The sequence below is a fragment of the Thunnus thynnus genome, chromosome 22 (assembly GCF_963924715.1).
Source record: "Thunnus thynnus chromosome 22, fThuThy2.1, whole genome shotgun sequence".
Classification (NCBI taxonomy): Eukaryota; Metazoa; Chordata; class Actinopteri; order Scombriformes; family Scombridae; genus Thunnus; species Thunnus thynnus.
The window spans coordinates 8,909,107-8,929,066 of record NC_089538.1 but is presented as its reverse complement, the minus strand read 5'-3'; the positions used below and the strand labels follow the sequence as shown (position 1 = coordinate 8,929,066).

The 19,960-nt window shown below is 40.1% G+C and overlaps 1 protein-coding gene across 3 annotated transcripts in view; it reads right to left on the bottom strand.

Annotated features, from left to right (window-relative positions):
- The window catches only part of pcxb (pyruvate carboxylase b), a 300,915-nt gene that overhangs the window by 200,110 nt on the left and 80,845 nt on the right, over window positions 1-19,960 (bottom strand). For all 3 annotated transcript variants that reach the window (XM_067581000.1, XM_067580999.1, XM_067581001.1), the window contains exon 11: window positions 6,577-6,739. In XM_067581000.1, the coding sequence (XP_067437101.1) occupies window positions 6,577-6,739 (163 nt within the window). The remainder of the gene's footprint in view (window positions 1-6,576; window positions 6,740-19,960) is intronic.

Here is a 19,960-nt window from a genome sequence, read left to right as displayed (position 1 = left end):
AATAAGGTATTAACTGAGAAATTAGGATAAAAGGGCAACCGTGGTTAATGAAAAGGGGGAGAGGATGAAGAGGTTTGATAGGGTGGAAGGAGGAAGGCGGAGGGGAAGAGAAGGAGGGAGGGAAATGATGGAGTGATTCAACACAGTTAGATGGAGATATCTGCGAAAAAGAGATTGATGAATAGATGGAAGGACAAAAGAAGGGTTATTGTTGCTCCCTTGTTTACGCTATCAGATATACAGTAGACAGAGACAAATATCAGATTCACCCCCTTCTGTTTTCTCCTGTGGTGTACAACAAAGCCATATTTTCCCCTTTACAGCAGTAAATTGTCTTCATCATCCACTTATCACACCATGGGAGTAAAGGCTTTTCCACTTGTGCTTTTTGAATCAGCTTCACGTCTCACAAAGCTAAACTGATCACAGAGCTTACTGTATGTGCCAAAAGGTTTGCGGACACACTGATTGTGGCGAGTACCCGCTGGAGAAAAAAAATAGATTAAAATATAAAATGTCAAGGTGCCGCTAGAATACTCCCCCCCTCCCGCCCCCCCCCCCCCCCCCCCCCCCCATCTCCTTTCCTGATCCCAAAGCATGAAGTCCACCCCTCCCTGTCATTCTGTCTCTGTCGACAGGGCTGCCGCTATCCTCGCCCTATGACATCCATCACTCCTCATCCTCGGCTCCGTCCTCCATACTTCACCTCTCTCCCTCTCTCTTTGTATTTTGTGTGCTCTTTGGTTTGTTCCCTCATGCTCTAAAACATGATATCTGATGATTTTAAAACGCTACATTTAAAACATTAACATCTTTTTGATTCCTTTCCACCTGAATTCAAGGGCAGCTTTAAAAGCTGTATGAATGTAAAAAAAAAAAAAAAAAAGATACTATCGTTACTACACATATGCTATTTTATTGTACATTAAAAAAACACTAGTGACTCCCTAGTTAAGATATTCTAATGTGATTTTCCCCACGTGCACATGCATACTGTACATCTCCAGTGTTTAACCAGACCACGTTTTGCTTCTAGAGCAGCGCAGCAAAGCTCCTTCACTCACATACCTGCCAATTAAAAAATACCCCTACTAGTGCTTCCCACTCCTCAATACTGGATGAAGCTAGATTAATATTTATACAGTCATAGAACCTTGATTATAAGTTACATAACATTAAAATAAATCCTACTAATTTATATCATTTATAGACCTACAACTATTAATCACTGAATGTAAACTAATATTAAACATTTTGCTGTCAAAACATACTCTTTCTGGTTGTCTAATTTAAACGCAAAGTTTAACAAAATGTAGCATATTCACTGTTCATCGGCAAGCACGTCCAACAGCCACAAGGGGGCATTAATCTGTTTCTTCCCATCATTAAGCCTCCTTAAGAGACTGACCTCCCAAGAAAACAGCAGCATCTGCAGTCTGTGCAAATGCCTCAATACAACCTACAGCATGTTTATATTGAACTGACAAAGTCCTGCAGTGGCTGTGTGAATTATGAGTCTTGTCAGCGAACTTGGAGCTTGTTTGAAAAGAAAAACGATCATGGTGGATGGCTCGGCCAACAAAGCGGCAGACTTTGACGCAGGAGACCATTGTTTGCCGTCCTGTTTTTTTTTTTGCAACAATCAATATTGGTTTCTTTAACCATGTCAAGGATTGTTCCCCAAGCTTAAGCAGTGAATGTTTCCCCGCCTTAACACATTTTTATTAACTACAATCTTTCCCTCATGTTTTTCTGAGTAGATTTTCTAAATTTGTTCTGTCTGGATTTGTAAGTGCAGTTTTCTCCTCTTTTTCTTTGCTTCACCGCCAAAATGTTAGGTTAACACACTGCATTCAGAGCATGAAGTGAATGAAAAACATTAAATCATGGAATAGAAAACCGTCGGCACTGCAGTGAACAGCATAAGACTGTTAGTGTGGGTACAGTGCAACAGCAGGGGGGCGTGACACTGAAATTGGGGGTCAGACCTTTAAAATACAAGCTGTGTAATGTCTGATTTTAATGCTGTTCTACTTCTCTGAGACAATCTATCCTCCCCTTTTTGCTTCTGTTGCTCTCTTGTATCCTCTTTGCCTTCTGTATCTTTCTTCACCCATTTCCTTCACCTGTTCAGAAAGCTCCATTAAAAGGAGATCAAAGAACAAGATGGAAAGCTTTCATACGCCTGTTTCCTTTATTTCTTGCAGAGCAAAAAATGAAGTCAAAACGAGGGTGTACCCATTACTGAGTCGATACCCAGTCTACTTGTCTACATACAGTATTAAAACATTGTTCCTACTTAATTCCATGTGCTCTCCATTTTCTATCCATTTCAACTCTTCTCTATGTCCGCTATTTCTAGCACCATAACAACCCATTTCCCATCTATCTCCCTGTTCTACTACATTCCTCATGTCTTTGTGCTTTTCTAAGATGGAAAACCATTTGACACTCTAATTCTTCATACAGTGTAACTGATTGTTGTGTTTTATGGAATAAGAAGCCCTTCCATTTCCAGTGTGACTCCTGCTCTCTCCTGCTGACACACAGCAGGTCCTTCACAGGACTGAACACACTGAGTAAGTGACAGACAGCATTTTCAACAGCACAATTCATCACATGAGTTTTGGTTCCAAGTTTGACACCACTCCAGTATTGAGCCTCATATCCCGTGTACAAGACAAAGGCATGCAGTCATAAAGACCGTCTGAAGCCCGATAACAAAGAAACGGCCCCAAGCCGAACAAAAGGAATCCAAATTGGACTCTCCCATTGGACGAGACCTGCCAGAATGTACAGGGATGCTCCCTCCCCAGCCGTGACGTCACCGAGAGTATAAACACCTGAGACGGTCTCCTAACTGCGCTTTCAGCTGTTCCCACGACTACAAGGAAGTAACTGCAATACATACATTAACTGTAACTAGGCCGCACAATCTCAACCTCGCTAAGATTTTCCTTGTGTTCAACCGAGCACGTTATTGGATCCAAAGAAGGTGATTCCTGTGAAACCCAGTGCTCCCACCTTTCCTGCAGAAGTGAAGGAGGATAAACCCACTTTTCTTCAACTGGGTCGACTTTGCCGTTTCCTCCACAACTCCATCGAGGATCAGCTGCTATGAAAACGCCGACAGACCAAGAAGACCGCCTGCTGAAGAGCGCGAATTCAAACCTTCACTGTTCATCCTGTAATGTTAATATCTCTCAGATGTTGATATTCTTGGATGAGACGATATTCACTGTCTGCTTATTGGTGCCTGACCTCAGGGTGGTGCCCTGTTATTGTTAATAATTATCTTTGATAATTATTAACTATTGCTAATAACCAAACCTACTTTAATTAAGTCCCAACAGCAGCATCCTTCAAACTCTGCTGTTCAGCTACTTGCTTCTCTAAGAACTGGACATCCTGTTGTGGGTTTTTTTTGTATCATCTCTAAAAACTAAACTCCACTCGTCAAAGCCAATTAAACAAGTTGCCTTTGGCAAGTGACCACAAGCCCATAGCGTGACAACTTTCTCACCCTCCCGCCCTCCACCTTTCACTGTGCTCAGTGGCTGACCTTGTTGTCACAGCCCTTTGGTAATAATTTATTTATCTGTCCGTCAAATGTGGCATTCCTCCATCCACGCTTTTCTGTGTTGATTGTGTTTGGCTCATTCATATTGCATGTTGATGGGGGACGTTGTTGCTGTGTTGACACGTTTCATGGCTCAACTGCGCGGCTAAATGGTGCAGGACGGCAGAGGAAAAAGAGGGAGGTGAGGAAGAGAGATTGCGTACAGATAGAGGGATGAGACAAAGGAGAGTCAGATGGAAATAGGTGGAAGCGGAGGAGGGATACAGATGTGAAAATTATGTACATTATTTTAAGACAGGTGGAAGGTGGGAGAGGACAATCAAGTGATGCAGGGAGAGAAAAAGAGAAAAATATGGGTTGAAAACAAGGCAGAAAGTCCTTCAAGTGGAGAGGTCACAAGCTATTCCATGACCACTCCTCTCAGACAAACTGCTGAGAAAAGCTGTACACAGTGCAAGGACCTATTTTCACAGAGAGAAGTAACACACCCTGAAAGTGAGAATGCCACATAATGGGGATGTTATTTGAATTGATTTTTTTTTTTTTGCCTGCATACCCATATCAGGTGTGAATCAAAAATGTACCATCATGATTTGAATACCTCGCAAAAAACCTGACTCGTCAGATTACTGCTTCATCTGAATGTGGTAATATATTCGGGTTAATGTTTTCTAAATGCGGTGTGATCAGTGAGCCACATAATCCACCAGTAAACTAAAACAACTGCCCATGGGAGATAAATTAATGGACTCACATTCAATCGAAATAAATCTGTGTGCACAACACCACCATTCCTCCCTTCTCCCTCGCTCAGAACCAAGAGGCAGATGATTTGTTTGATTGGAAAGCCACCGGTGCAGGTCGAATTCAATCACATCCAAGGAGTCAAAAATCACTGTGTTAAGTCACCAGGCAGCAATGGCAGTATTTTACTCCCAGCATCAGCATGACAAGACGGATGATGGGGGAAAGGTAAGAAACCAGAGGGTCTCTTGGAATTTATGGGTTCTCAATTGCAGCAGACTCGACATGCAGACAATAATAACATTGATCAACTTCCCATGTCTACTTTTGTGCATTGCTCAGCTAGCAGACCTCTGAGAGGATAGCCAAGGAGACTGAGTGCACGTCATTGTTATATTATTTTAACCTTTTTTTCATTGAGCTCTGCTACGGTCAAATACAGCAATTATCTCTTTTTATTGTTTTTTATTCTGATAAATGGCTGTTTTATTCTTATTAAACCTTGTTGTAATTCTAACCTGCCATTTTTTATTGATTCAAACTGGCTTTCATTATCATTTAATTATTTGTAAAGTGCTTTGCAACACTATTTGGGCCTATAAAAGCTAATAGAGAATCAGCAAAAAAAACACATTAAAGAAAGGGAGAGGATAGAAGATGGGAGAGAGAGAAAAAAAACAAGAGAAGAAGAGTGGGTGGTTGTACAGTCTAGGGTGAAGGGCAAAAGGACTTGACAGCAAAAAGCATCTAGGGATCAGATCTCATCAGCCAGAGAGAGATTTGTAGAGACACCATGAGAAATGGCATATATGGTGTGTAGATATACGGGATATGTGCCTGTAGATGGATACATAGAGCACTCATAGTGACCTTTGTGTCTTCTCATGTGTGAACACTGTCTAAGAAAATCACTGGTCTCCTCAGACGAAGCCTTACACCTTAGCCATGTCAAGAATTTGCAAAAAACAAAACCTCAAGATATCCCTGCTACACACATAGAAAGAATTTTTACATGAAATACTAAATGCACAAACATATACCTCTCTCTCACATAGAAATGAAGATGAAGACACATTCATCCAGTCATGCAAACATACACATGCACATAGGGAAATCATGCCATCCCACTCTCAGACCTCATGTGGCAAAGCATGTTTGTAATTGCAGCACTGAAAGCTACTATATAGATCAATGTGACAGAACTATAATCCCTGTGCTGGTTGATCTCTGCAGCTGTGACTCTGTGCATGTCTGTTTGCACACATACACACACACATTGGGTGAAGACATTCTGTTATCTTTCATTACCCCAAAGCTCACTTAAGCGATATTTTTATAGGTCAACACTGAATGTAATGAATGTAATGTAATGTGAAAGCAATGCTCCAGATCCCAGTGAGAATCAACACCCACACTGCAGCTCTATGCCACTTTCAGTTCACTGTTTTGATTTGCTGGTGTGTACAGCTGATGGTGTCTTGCTCTCATCAAAAAACCGTACCATATCAAAGAAATATTGCTACACTGTGGGAAATACACAAACTCGGTCTCTTGCCAAGAGTTAGATGAGAAGTTTGATACCACTCACATGTCTGTGCAGTAAATATGAAGCTAGAACCAGCAGGTTTCCCCGTTCAGCAGATGTGAAAGTGTCAAACTCCTCACATACATCATTCTGCACAGTGAAGCCCAAACATCCAAGTGAAGTAACAATAAATAAGACACATTTTTGAGTAGAGGGGGACTTTAATAAATACTAAAAGACAACGTGAAAAAAAATGACATGTTGTGGTTTTACAGGGGGTTATGTCTGTCTCCTCTGGACAGAGCCAGATTAGCTGTTACACCATGTTTCTGTGGTAAGCTAAACTAACCTGCTGCTGGCGGTCGCTTCATATTTAGTGTACAGACATGAGAGGCATTAATCATCTCATAAAACACCCTGCAAGAAAGTTGCAGGCTGTTTTATGGGTTTCATATTCCCAAAATGTTGAAATATTCATTTAAACCAAGTTCTTGAAAGCTAATTGTATGCTGCATTCACAAGCTCAATGTCCAGTGTTGGGCAAGGCAGAAAACTCTTATATGGAATCAAAGCTTGGCTACTGATTTGTTGTCATTTAAATCGCCTTTATAACTTGCAGACTTTCTCCAGACTTTATAGGCACTGTATTAAGGAAGGAGGAATTGCAGGTTGTCTTCATGACCTCAGTATAACAAAAGCTTTCAAGTAATTTCAAGATCAATCTTACCTCAATCCTGCCAGTGTCTGGCTGGAAGCCTCTGGCTGGGTCTTCGGTCGTCACTCTGCACTGGATCGCACAGCCGTTCACCCTGATCTTGTCTTGTTTGAGGCCCAGTTCTGGCAGGCTGCGGCCCTCACACACGTGCAGCTGGGCATGCACCAGGTCCACACTGTGGGAGAGAGAAGCAATGAGGGAATAAATTGATTGAAGTCCTGAACCAGGTGTAAATGGCCATTAATTTCCCTTGATATCACTGTGAAGAAAATTTTTTCCGCTTATACCAAGGCTTGAAAAGACCACTGAAGCCATTTATTCAATCTAAACATCTTTAGCTATTCTTGGCCTCACATCAGGATGGCAAGGATGTGGATTTGCCGTGGATGAGCGGATTTTTACAGCACCTCTCATTTGAGCAAATGAATCTGTGATGCGTGACAGGAAAACAATCCCTCATGAATACCTCTTAAAAGCAAACACAAAGTAGATTAGAACAAAAGAAACTTTAGTTATAATTTGATGTTGCTGAGACAAAGGCCCCTGGGGAAGTGAGCAGGATACAGATATTTCAGGTTTTACATAGGAAAACAAATGATAAATTAGCATCATAACTTTTGTTTGATTAGAGATTAGAAGGTGTGCTATTAAGAATTTCAGTCAAGCAGGTTATAGGATATGTAGAAGCACTCCATTGTAACGTTCATTATAACTGGTAAAGCATTACAATGCGACAACTGTCATCTGCAAAAACTTAGCGTGTAAAATCATTGTTAGATTACAAAACTGGCATCTAAGAAAACTGGTGCTGTTTGTTTTCAACAACTTTATAAAATCCCAAAAGATAACAAATCAATGCACCCAGTGAGAAATAATATGGCATAGCTCTGTCACCTCAAAGTATGACATACACACCCTTTACATGTACGGTACATTTTATTCACACATATCTAAAAAAATGCACACACACACACACACATATATATATATAAATAGGAGTACATTATGCACACTCTTAAGCAGTAATTATCCAACATTAGAAAGAATATTAATTTGAGAGGAACAGAGATATAACCCTTAACATCAATTTTGGCTCATCTGTATGCATTTATTTAAATGTAAAGCTCAAATGAGAGTTGCTGGGTTAAGTTTCATGACCTTACAGACTAACGCATAGCCCGACTATATAAATATTTTTAGTCTGCGTTGTTTCTTGGACGCTATTTAAACGCAGCAGCAGTGGACGGACACAGAGGGTAGGGATACATAATTCTTATATGGCTGTGTCCTTGCACTCAAGTTGCTGCCAAACATAAAACGCACTCAGACAACTGGGAAAGCGTCTCCGCCTTGAAGAGTGAATGAGAAACAGAAGGCACACACATTAGCGGACGAGCTCGGATTTTGGACACTGTCTTGGCTTCCGTCTCCTTAATGTCTCAATTAGCTGGTATCCACATTCTGGCCAAACAGAAGGACAATTATGTATGAGCCTGGTGTGAAATGTGTTGGTGGAAAAAGCAGATCTAGTCTTGATAACTTGGCCCAGGCGCTAACGTCATGTGTTTGTTACAGTTTCAGGAATATGTTGGTATGTCTTAAATTAGACAGCTCCACGTGCATCCTGAAATAATGAAAAGGACAATATGAAATTAGTCACTTTATTAGCACTGCCCCCGACAGTAGTTATGGAAATTATTCTCAGTTTCCCACTACTTTATTGTTTGGTCCGGACACAGATTTGTCACAAGACTATGAATAGTAACTAATGTCCGTGGGGTCCAGCACATTACCAGCTTCTCAGAGCCCTTTAAGGACACTGCATGTGAAAAGAAAATGTTTTGCATCTGCTACTGTTGTGTGAAATGCAGTGCGGCAAAGACTTAAATGTTTACAAGAATAAAGTAACATGTTAGACTTTTTTTCCATTTACTTAAATTCCAACTAAAACAAAGACAGTGATAAAATAAAATACTAAAGCTGAAATATGGTTCAAGTAATTGTTCAGTCATTTCTTTAGTTAGTAGTTCACCTATTAACCCAATCCCTTCTTTATAGCATTTGCATAGTCATTAAAAGTGAAGCAAAAGAACAAACAGCGCTTCAAAGACAAGTATCCAAATGTAATAACACTAATTTATGAGGTGAAATATTAGTGTATTCTAATGACTGGCATTTCACAGAGATGGAAATACTTTAATAATATGCAAATTCACACATTTCAGAGACAAACAAGACAAGTGAACATTTTATGAGTCGACAATCAAACATTTGGCATCCATGTATAGACGTTTTTATTACATATAAATCAGGTTTGGCCTAGATTTTACCCCCCCTTGCATAATTCTTCTGCTTTGAAAACATAAGGCAACACTGATTGAATGAGGACCCTCGAGGATTTATGAAATTCATTGTATACTAATTTGACTTAGACAAATTAAAGAGCCTGCAGCAACATCTGTCCCTCAGTGCAGCCAGTTACAGAATAAAAGTCCCTCGAATCATTAGCAAGTTCCACAGTGAGGCCGCACTACACAGGCAGAGGATGAGAGTGATACGCCCTCAGCCAAAGTAGGAGTTGGAAAATGCACTACAGCACATACTCGTTCTCAATAAGAGGGTGACAACAGCGAATACGGTTGGTCGTAACTGTTGGGAAAATTTTTATCTATGTTGGAGAGCCAAAGACAGCGAGAAGGACGGACCTGAAACATCTGCACAGAGGCAGAGTTGGGCGTCCCACATCAGACTAAATTCTGAATTAAATAACTGCTGGGAGTCAGTATCCGTAAAGTTTATACATTCATACTGTCATATACATTAGCATTGTTGGAGAATCAGTATTTGAAGTGGAGGCTCAAAGAGGCCACTGTGTAAAATCATGGAAACCATCCAAAAAATGCATCTATAACCACAGACACACAAACATCAAAACAGACACATTTCCTTCATATGTGTCCAAAACATTGAACCATTAGAGATAAATATGTATGTTTTGCAAAAGCTATTCTATGCTTTACACCAGATGATAAAACTTTTCTGTTGGGGGAATTTTATTACCTGCTGCCACAAGGGAAGATAGATAAGAACTAACCTGTCAACATACACACTGTACAACTGTCTATACTGTGTGTAATGTAGAAAACTGTCATGTATCCAGCATCTGCATTTTTACAATCAGACTGGCAATATGTAAAACATAAGATGTTAGGCTATGCGAGACAAAGTTTTCTTTAATGTTCATAATTATATTCTTAATCACCAGTTTGTAATATAATTATCATGCTTTCCTTTTCTTTATCCAGTATCTTCTTTTATATGCTTTGGAAACAGATGGATTTACATGTCATGAGGGAAGTAAATTCAAATGGAAAACTGATGTGTGATCACAGCTTGGTCATAAAATCAAAAGTAAAGGGCTCGTTTTAAGTATCTTGCCTTCTTAGTTTGGTCTACTTTCTGCTGAGACAGGATATAGGGAATAGGACAAAACTCAGATTCAATGATAAATGGAAACCAGAGGAGAGAGAAGCAGTTTTATTTAATTGAAAGGGCTAAAACGGAGGAAACAGCAGGGTAACCGTGGAGGGTTTAAAAACTGGCTGCGGTCCCAGCCACATGGATCCTCTGGGGATCCAAGCCACCCGGATGGCGGCCTTTTCTCCCTGCTGCAGTCGAGAGGAGGTGCCAGGTGCACCGGACCAGAGCTGAGGGACTCAGGAGGAGCATCTACCCTCGGGTCACTGGGATCCTGGATGGGATCACTGCCTAGGATTTCTACTCTACCCCCCTCCGATAAGGGGTTTGCTAAGTTGATGATTGTTGCTTTTTGTTACTTATTTGGGCTGTTTTGTTGCACAAACTGAAGGAGATGATGGGATTATATTTCACCGCAGTTAAATGTGACAAATAGAGAGTGATTGATTGATGTTTTTTGGACTGAGTTCTTATTTATGCACACATAAATGATAACTATGCTGGTATAAAAAGACACAGTTTTCCAATAAGTAAAACGAATGGCGCAGAAATACAAAAACAAAAATACCAAAAACAAAAATTTGGTGGGGAAATATCCATTACCAAAACCTGATTTTAATTGACGCCGTTCCACTTGCTTACTCAGACTTAATCTAAAAGCTGTTGACCCCTACTTCCTCAAACTCTCTCCATATTGTGTGTGTATCCTGTCATGTGAGTACCCATCAAGCACCGTGCACACAGCAGATTTCACATGGCAGTTTAATTATATTTTGTGTAGAGCCCCAGTAACCAAGAAGTACTCCTGAGCTGCAACACTATCCGGCCCTAGGTTTGCTCCAATTAGCTGGTCGAAATTTGATTATATATAAATTTATTTAGTAATATGCGGCATGTAAGTGCAAAAACTGAAATAATGAAAGGTCTTAAAATTTGATTTTGAGTCAGGGTCCTCTACAGCTCAAGGTTTCATGATTACATTAGGTAATAATGCAGGACCTGCCTTAAGGCCCTCGTCATTTCAGTTCATATTGAGGTTTAGTAGAGCATATTCCCCCAAAATAAGCACATAATTACATTACAAGAAACCAACTAGTACAGTACACAGTGGAAAAGTTGCCTGTTCTTCTAGTACACTAGGAGCCCAAGACAGTCATGGAAATGCACTTTGTAGCAAGTCTTGGCTTTACATCTTCAGGAATAGGTCTGTGTGCAATGCTCAGGATAGTTGATTATTTATTTATTGGTCAGCAAAGATATTAACTATTAAGTATTGTATAAAATCCGCGTCTGTTAGGGTACATGGTTTCTGAATGTTTCACCTGTTAGAACTTCTGAATGATGACCATTTATCCATTTGCACATTTACAGCATATATACTGTATATCCACTTATCTACAGCATTGATCTCAACCTTCATTTTGTGTTTTCCTGGGGAAAAAAAGAAATCTCAAACTTAATTCTATAACTATTCTTTGACTTCAGCTTTTTCAATTATTCCTAGTCGGGCACTGCTTCGCCTCGCTTTGGGGTTCTGAAGTCAGTGTGTGTGTCTATGTGACAGTGCATAAAAGAATAAATCTTTTAAGATGCCAAACCCAATATTGTGTTTCTTTTTCACTGCCTGGCATCTCTGACTGTTTGTCAGTTGTGCATTTGCCTTGCTTAGGGCTTCTGAATAGCTGCCAAGTTTATGTTTGATCTCTGACAATCTAAAAAGAAAAAAATGGAAAACCCCACAAGTGTCAGAATAAATGTCTCACAGAACCTGTTGTTCAAATGTCAGTACACTAACCTCGCAGCCAAGTGTATCGGTCTAAGCAGCAACTTTGCGTAAGGTTGGCTAGTAAATATCTTACATTTGATCTGATTAAATCACCAATCACCAGCTTGTTAAGATATACATGTATTTACACTGCAGAACAACATGGAAGCCCAAATTATTTACCGCCCAGCATTGGCCACAGTCCGGAAACTATATTAGCCAGATTTTATAACAGCACCTGAAGAGTCTTTTTTGTGACAAGCTGTGTAAACACTTCCTTGTCCGACTGACACAAATTCTTACATACAATATATTAATAAAATGTATCACCGTGGACACTGCAGGCAGCTGAAACAGTCTAGAGCATTGAGTATATGAGCACATCTCAGCACCCCCAGCTTACACAACAGCTTATACGGCTATACACATTGTCTCATGGCACCTCAATAATTAATTTTTAAATGTCAATCTTAAATTGACATAATGTTTTGGAGAACAGCCAGTGAAAAAAAAAAAATCCGCATTCAACACTTTAAAAAGACACCGAGTCAAATGAGCTCTTGTGGTTCCGTTAAAAAGTCTAAACTCCGATTGAACTTCCCAGGTTTCCCTGCAAGTAGCTTCAAAAGATGTGAAAACTCTTTCATCTATAGCCCAGGTCAGTGCATGCATATATTGTTTACCCACTGATGCAAATGTTTCATCTGAGCTGAAGCGAGTCTTACTGTTTAACATACTCAAACCTGACAGAGCATTTTGTTGCAGCATATTATGATATCGACATTAACTGGGCCGACATTAAGGTCTTATTATCCCCGTCATGTTAGATAATGTGAAATATCACCATCAAAGACGGTTCTTTTTTTTTTATAGACATCCAGCATTGTGAATGTGAGCGAGGCCTTACATCACATTATGAAACCACAACACCTGCACATGTATAGATGATGTAATTAGGGAACTGTGGTTGATTAAGCCTAATCTGGGTTCATGTTTTATAGCACCACCAAAAGTATATTTTCATAGATTAAAGAGTGCTGCCACAGTCTTAAGGTACATTTTAGTTGTTGATTTATGCGTCATGATACAGTATTGTTAATCATGCCATTTATTTTGACAAATTCAGTGACTGACAATTAAGAAAACAATCCAACTGCAGCAACCATGAGCTTCCATGTCATTAACTGCGACACCACTACATCATTAACAGGGTTTTATATAATACGCTGAATATCTATTTATGATTTTTGTTTTAATATGCCTGAAAATGTATAAAATATAGTTAATGTAAATACTGCCTGGCTGTGTGGAGTGTTGCAAAGTTAATAAAAACACACTATGAATCCAGGCACAAAAATGAAACGAATAAAAATCAGTTTAGTTGCACAGTATGCCAATTAAAAAAGTTAAAGACGGCAATATGCTCCTATATGACAAAGGGACTGATATGCATTTCAAAGCACACATTTACATCCTCCCTTTAAAAAGAGGATCATCGTAGAATTACTGCAGGTCACCTCCAGAGTCAAGAGTGCAATGACTGTTTCATTAAAATGTAATTTTATAAAAGTGAATTATCTAGTCCGCCCTGACTTATGCAGGAGGTTAGTTTGCCGGGGCTGAGGAGATCAGAGCGGAGGATGTATAATGTACTGACCTGTGACAGCGGGGTGAGCACCTGAACACACACACACTTTCCCCATGCTTTCTTTTTACATTAAATCTGAAATATGCTCATAAAAATGTATATGCATGTACTTATATGCATACATGAATACCTAAGAAAGCACTCTTGATGTTGCCGGCTCGCACGTGCACACGGACACATACGACTAATGGGCGCGTCTCTATAGTATCACAGTACATGGAAAGTACATTAGTCTAATACTTACTAAAACCTAAGGGGACACACATCTGAAGGTCCAGCATGCACATACATTCACATCCAGCGGCAAGCTCGCAAATTCAGTCTCAATCTGTCACATGTGCACACGCGCAAGAAAGGCTGAGGACTAATTGCATATCATTTTCAGTCGTTTCACTCAGAGCTCGTTAGCAAGGGAGAAGGGGGTGGCTGTGCTCCCAGAACTAAAAGGGGGAGAGAGAGAGAGAGAGAGAGAGAGAAAAAAAAGGGAAAGAAGGAGCATAGTGAAGAGAGGAAGGCAGCTTGTTGTGGCCATAGGAGATGAAGAGGTATACGAGGAAATATGACAGAGAAGCCGGGAGGTAAAGAAAAAAAAAATTCTGCTCCAGTCTTGAGATGCACAGGGATGAAAGAGATTGAGAGATAAATAAAGAGAGAGACAAGATGACAGCTATGCATCCCCAACTCAAGGCAAGACAGAGAGAAACGAAGTCAGTGGAAGCTGATGGGAGTGGGAGTATGGACGAGGATAAAAAGCTGGATGCCAAAACTGAGAGAGAGCGAGTGGGAAAAGTGGGAGTGTGGAAGAGATTGGATTTGGCCTCACTCAAAAGGACTCAAAAGGACAGAAGGAATGAAGGCAAAGAGGCAGTGGGAGTAAAATGAAGGTGGAAGGCAGAGGGAGAAGAGAGAGGGGAGTTGGGATGGCAGTGGGATGGAAGGATAAGACCGATAAATGGGGAGTGTGGGACGAGAGGCATGAGGAGGGATGGTCGTGTCGAATTGAGGAAGAGAGAAGGGATGACTCAGGGTAAGGGTGGAGGATGTTATATTAGGGAAGGAGATAATGAAGAGGGGAATAATGGAGGAGAGGAGGTGGGATTTGCGAAAGCAGTTTAACCTTTAAGAAGGAAAATCTTTTGAGAGGCAAAGTGAGTGTATGAGGGGGAAAAAAGAGGGACTTTGACATTTTGGGAAATAAATTTATCTGCTTTCTTGCTGACAGTTAGATGAGAAGATCAACACCGCTCTCATGTGTGTTTAACACTAAATATGAAGCCAGTTAGCTTAACATAAACACTGGCAACAAGGGGAAACAGTTAGCCTGAAACAGCATTTTTACACTTGGGTTTTTGCATGGATTAAACAAATGAGATATAACATGTTAATTAGTGAGCTTTAGAGGTGCTGGAGGGTGGAAATTGTTACCTTCGGACAGAGCCAGACTAGTGTTTACAGTCTTTACGCTGACTTAACCGGCTACTGGCTGTATTTTCTCCTATTGAACGTATAGATATGAGAGTGGTATCAACCTTCTCATCTAAATCTCAGCAAGAGAGCGAATAAGCGCATTTCCCAAAAGGTCAAACTTTTCTTTAAGCTTAATATGAGAAGAACACGAAAGGACCGGTAATGAAATATACACTATCATGATGTAAATCCTGCTTTCCAAAAATTACTTTTCAATTTCACTCTCTTCCTTTGTTATAAATTCCACCCCTTTCCTTCCATTGCTTCTCTTCTCCTTTTCCTTTTGTCCTGTCCTCCCTTCTTCCTCCCACCTCTCATCCTTTCATCTTCCATCATCTCCAGCACCCCCCCCCCCCTTCCCCACCTCCCACATGTGGCCTCGAAATGCAAAACATTTACTCCTTTTGAAGTGAACCTTGATTTCATAACTTCATTAGTGTGGCGAGTGTTGGGAGGTTGCACTGTATCGGGGTGTGTTTGTGTTTGTTTTTACTCAGCATTCGGGTTCGTTCGTGTTCACACAAACCACGTCTCCGGTAAATACATTTTTCAAGATGGCTCTGGGGCAAGTGGTAAAGAGCAAAGCAGAAATGTATTTCTCATTTCAGCAAAACTAATGCAGACTCTTGTCTACCAATTGTGCGCGCACAAAACACACACACACAACTCTTGTCTAAATAAATAACTGTAACTATAGCAAACGTGCTTCCAAGTGCAGCCCGCAGGAATGGAAATGTAGCAAAACAGAGGATAACAAAGAAAGTGGTAGAGATGGATGGCGAGGGAATAGTAAGGATGAATAAACATAAACAAGGACAACAGCAGGAGTCAAGAGGGAGAAGTGGAAGAATAGGACCTGGAAGAAGAGGAGGTCCATAGAGAGGAAAGAAGTGAATAAAAGCGATGGAGAGAAGCACAAAGGACAGATGGAAAGCTATGGGAAGGACAATAAAGACAGGCTAAATGCAGTGAGAGAGAATATGAAAGAAAAACAAACGAAGTCCAAGCAAAAGACAGGCAGAGAGCAACAGAGTGGATGGTGGGGAGGAAGGCATCGAGCTTCCCATCTTGTTTTGTATGAATTTCATTAGACGGTTTTAGACAGCAAACAAGAAAAAGACAGAGGGAGCCCAGTGAAGGGAGGTGAGAAATGGAGAGACAGACAGGGGGATGAGTAGTGTGCATCAGAGAGGAGAGAGGAAATAAGAAATTTGAATCATTGTGGCATGAGGATGGCATTTTGACATCAATTTAGCTGGCAGCCAATAAAACTATGCTGCCTGTTCGATATGCAAATGCAAACAGAACATGGTTGGAGATAGAGAGGAGGAGGAGAAAGGGACAGAGATGGGGAAAAAATATTAATCACAATCAGTGTGAGGAGGGAGAAAAAAAAAAAGTGGGAGGACAGAATAAGGAGCAGAGAGGATGGATGACAAAGGAAAGGAGAGGATAGATGAGAGAAATTTAAGAGACACAAAGAGAAATAAACAGTTCCCCAGTTAGGCTAGAATAAAAGCAATTTAAAAAATATGTCTAAAGAATCGTTTTGGGTAAACAACAGGAGAAATAAATACGAGAGAAACAGTTGGAGGACACAAGTGGAGGACGACGAGGCAAGGAGGCGGTGTTGGGCTGGAAAATATGGATGGATGGATACACACACACACACACACACACACACACACACACAAAACCCCAGCAGACACCCACACACAAAAAATAGGATCCTATCTGATTAGATTTCCTCTCCTTTTCAGCTCACTTTCTCCCCTATTTTCTCAGGCCTCACTATCAGCCTATTAATTAATTCCTGCTTTCCTTGTTATGAAGCAGATGGAAGAGTGAGCAGAGGAATGCAAAATAACTCCAGCGTCCAGAAGACAGCGAGGAACGAGATGAGAAAAGGCCGAAAAGGAGAGAGACCGTGCTTGGAGATAAGAGGAGGAGGAAGACAGAAGGGGGGGAGAGAGGGGTGGGGGTGGGGGGGAGGGGTGAAACTAAATAGAGAGGGAGGGGAAGAAAAATAAAAACTGTACAAATCTATATTTCCAATTATGCTGATGTCAGTGCACAGTGAAAACAGGGCATAAATATTCTATGCGTGAGGTCAAACGACACACTAATCACTCTTACACCTATATATAAACATTGCTTTTAAAAATGCATGATGTTACTGTGAGGTAAGAGTTAATCATCTCATTAGTTTCTGCTTTTCAGTTATTAAAGCATCACAACCGTTTCTTGACACTTTTTTTTCTCTATTTTATACATCAATAAATCATTGTCACGTCAGCTGTGATACAGATAATTGCCATAAACAAACAAGAGGTTTGGCAACCTCTACCGTCGTTCACACTGCATTTCACATGACACGCCTCTGTCGTGTCATCTGTCTGTTGTTGTTTGTGATTCAAAAACGGCAAGATTTGGTTTTTTTTCTTGTGACTCTGACGCCGGCGGAGCAAGTAAAAACATCTTAGGGATGACAAAATAATCTCGCCACGAGGTCCATTCGGTAGCTGCTCTGGAGCTTTCGACCGTATCGCATCATCTTCCTTAGCAGATGGATTTTCACAGTTGTCATGGAAACGTAGATGTTTTAAATTCCATTCCCCTGAGAAATTGAAGGACTTTTTTTTTTTTTTTTTTATCCGTGTTGGCTTAAAAGTTGAGATTGAAAGTACATTCTTGAAGTTGGAAACTGCAGTTGACAAGATGACCCCACCACAAGGTCTGTTCATGGTTTCCAAGGTCAAGAGTGAACTTTCTATCTCAACTATGTAACAAGGGTTTAGGAGAAATGAGGTCTTAATTTTGTTATTGAAAATAACAACCAGCTGGAGTATCTTGGCACAAGAGATAAAATAGATTATAGAAAAATTTAATTTTCTGTTTTGTCGAATCTACAGTCCAAAACCCAGAGGCTGTTTTTACATTACATGCATACATCATTACATAGAAGACAGAAAGGCTGCAAACCGTCACGTCTGAGAGGCTGGAACCAGTGACTGTTTAGAAAAAAATAATTAATCTAGAGGTGGCCGACTGTGTGCCATGGAGAGCCGACCGTCTGCAGGTTTTCAATCCAACCAAAGACTCCACCTGCTGATAAGCACTCCTTCAAGCAGAGGGGGAGAATTCATGAGTGAAATCACCTGCTGAGATGTGATCGGTTCAAAGGAAAAACCTGCAGACTGTCTGTTCTCCGTGGCACATGGTTGGCCAGCCCTTGTTTTGTCAATTATTAAAACATTTTTGATTATTAATTTCCGATCTACTTAATCTATTGATCGACTAATCATTTAAACACTAGTATCATGCTTGGTTTGATTCATTGGTTTGTATTCATTTGAAACCTTTAAAGAGTAAATGAACACTGAATCGAACTGAAAGGAAACCTGCTGTTGCTCTACTGTATAGAGTTTTATTAAATTTTTAAGATCCCCTCCAGACATGTTTTAAGACATAAATACTCTGCTTGGAATAATAATCTGTGTCTGATATGGTTATTCAACAAAAAAGTTAAATTATCTACTTTTATTTCATTGAAAAAAAAACTATAATCTATTAATATGCAAATATTTTTCATTTCAAAAGTTAATCTGGACACAAGACATCTCCTACTTCACTAAAAAGTCCGTGCGTGTACTCACACAGGGGGCTTCAGGTTTCCACATCAGACTTTGGAAGCTGTTTAATGAAACATGATTGGCTTCCAAACTAGATGTCAAAATCCTGCTCAGAGGTGCGCACCTTAAACTCAGATTTAAGGTGAATCCTTCAGTAGATGAATGAGAAAACCGTCTTAAGTGTCAAACTCTGCACATATATCATTCTGCACAGTGAAGCTCAAACATCCAACTGAAGTAATATTAAGCTAAACATATTTTTGGAGTAGAGGGGGGACTTTGGGAAGGGGGAGCATTGATCAGGCCACACTATCTGACTTCTCAATATGTGACCTTTAACATTTCAACCTTTTTATGAGCTGAATATCTACGTCTCATGTGATTTACTCTTCATTTATATTTGGCCATATTTCATTATTTATTATATTGTATTGCAGTGCGCTGTGTTTCAAGGTTTCCCAGAAACAAGTACGAGTGAGAGTTCTTTACAATGTCTAGATTGATGTGTAAAATTGATGTGCTGGGATGAATTCGAAGACCCCATGTTGGTTGATTAAACTTAGATATTGACCTGATGTCTGTCTCTATAGTTCTGTATCGACTCTGCTGTTCCTGGTTTGAAATGAAACCTGGCTACAAACCCTTGAACTCATTTGATTATAATACTTAAAATGAGAAAAACCGCTGCCTCACGTACCCTTTTTGATACACACTTTCACAAGGTAAAATGGTGTACTGTAAAGTTGGAAATCTGAGTCTTCAGTGAGCTCTAATGTGGCATTGAGCGTGTCAAGTGGGCTCCTCCAATCATAGATTTTGCTTTGAATTGGGCCCAGTACACAGCCAGAAGGCTAAACAGCAAACTCTGAAGTCCCAGAAGAGGCCATGAATCCCTGACTCATCCACCTACACAACACTTCAACATGTATTACTGTGTGCTCTTATCTGTGTATTCCAGGTACTGTATATTAGAGAAAAGCATTCATATGTTATTCTTGTGACCTTGGAAAGTATCATCTAGATGTGCATACTTGAGCAAATCATCTTCTCCTTGTAGTACTTTTTATTTTTCCAGTCTCTACCACTTTAGGGACTGAAAGGTTATTTTCAACACAATTCATTATGACTGATTAACTACTCCAAACTGTAATTAGTAATTTAATCAACTGCAATGTTCAAACTCAAGCATAACCTGATCATTTCTGTTACTGGGAGGGATCCTCTGCCTCTAAAAACCAAAAGATAAGCAGTGTAATAGTTTGTTCAAATTTGGGGACTCATTTGAATAAAGTGATCAGTGATGATTAACAACTTCTTCAAGATGAGCAAAACATCCTAACTTAGTCTGTCCTGATGAAGTTTTGAAAACCAGCAGCAATCATGTTAAAAATCACTGATACCAGCCGT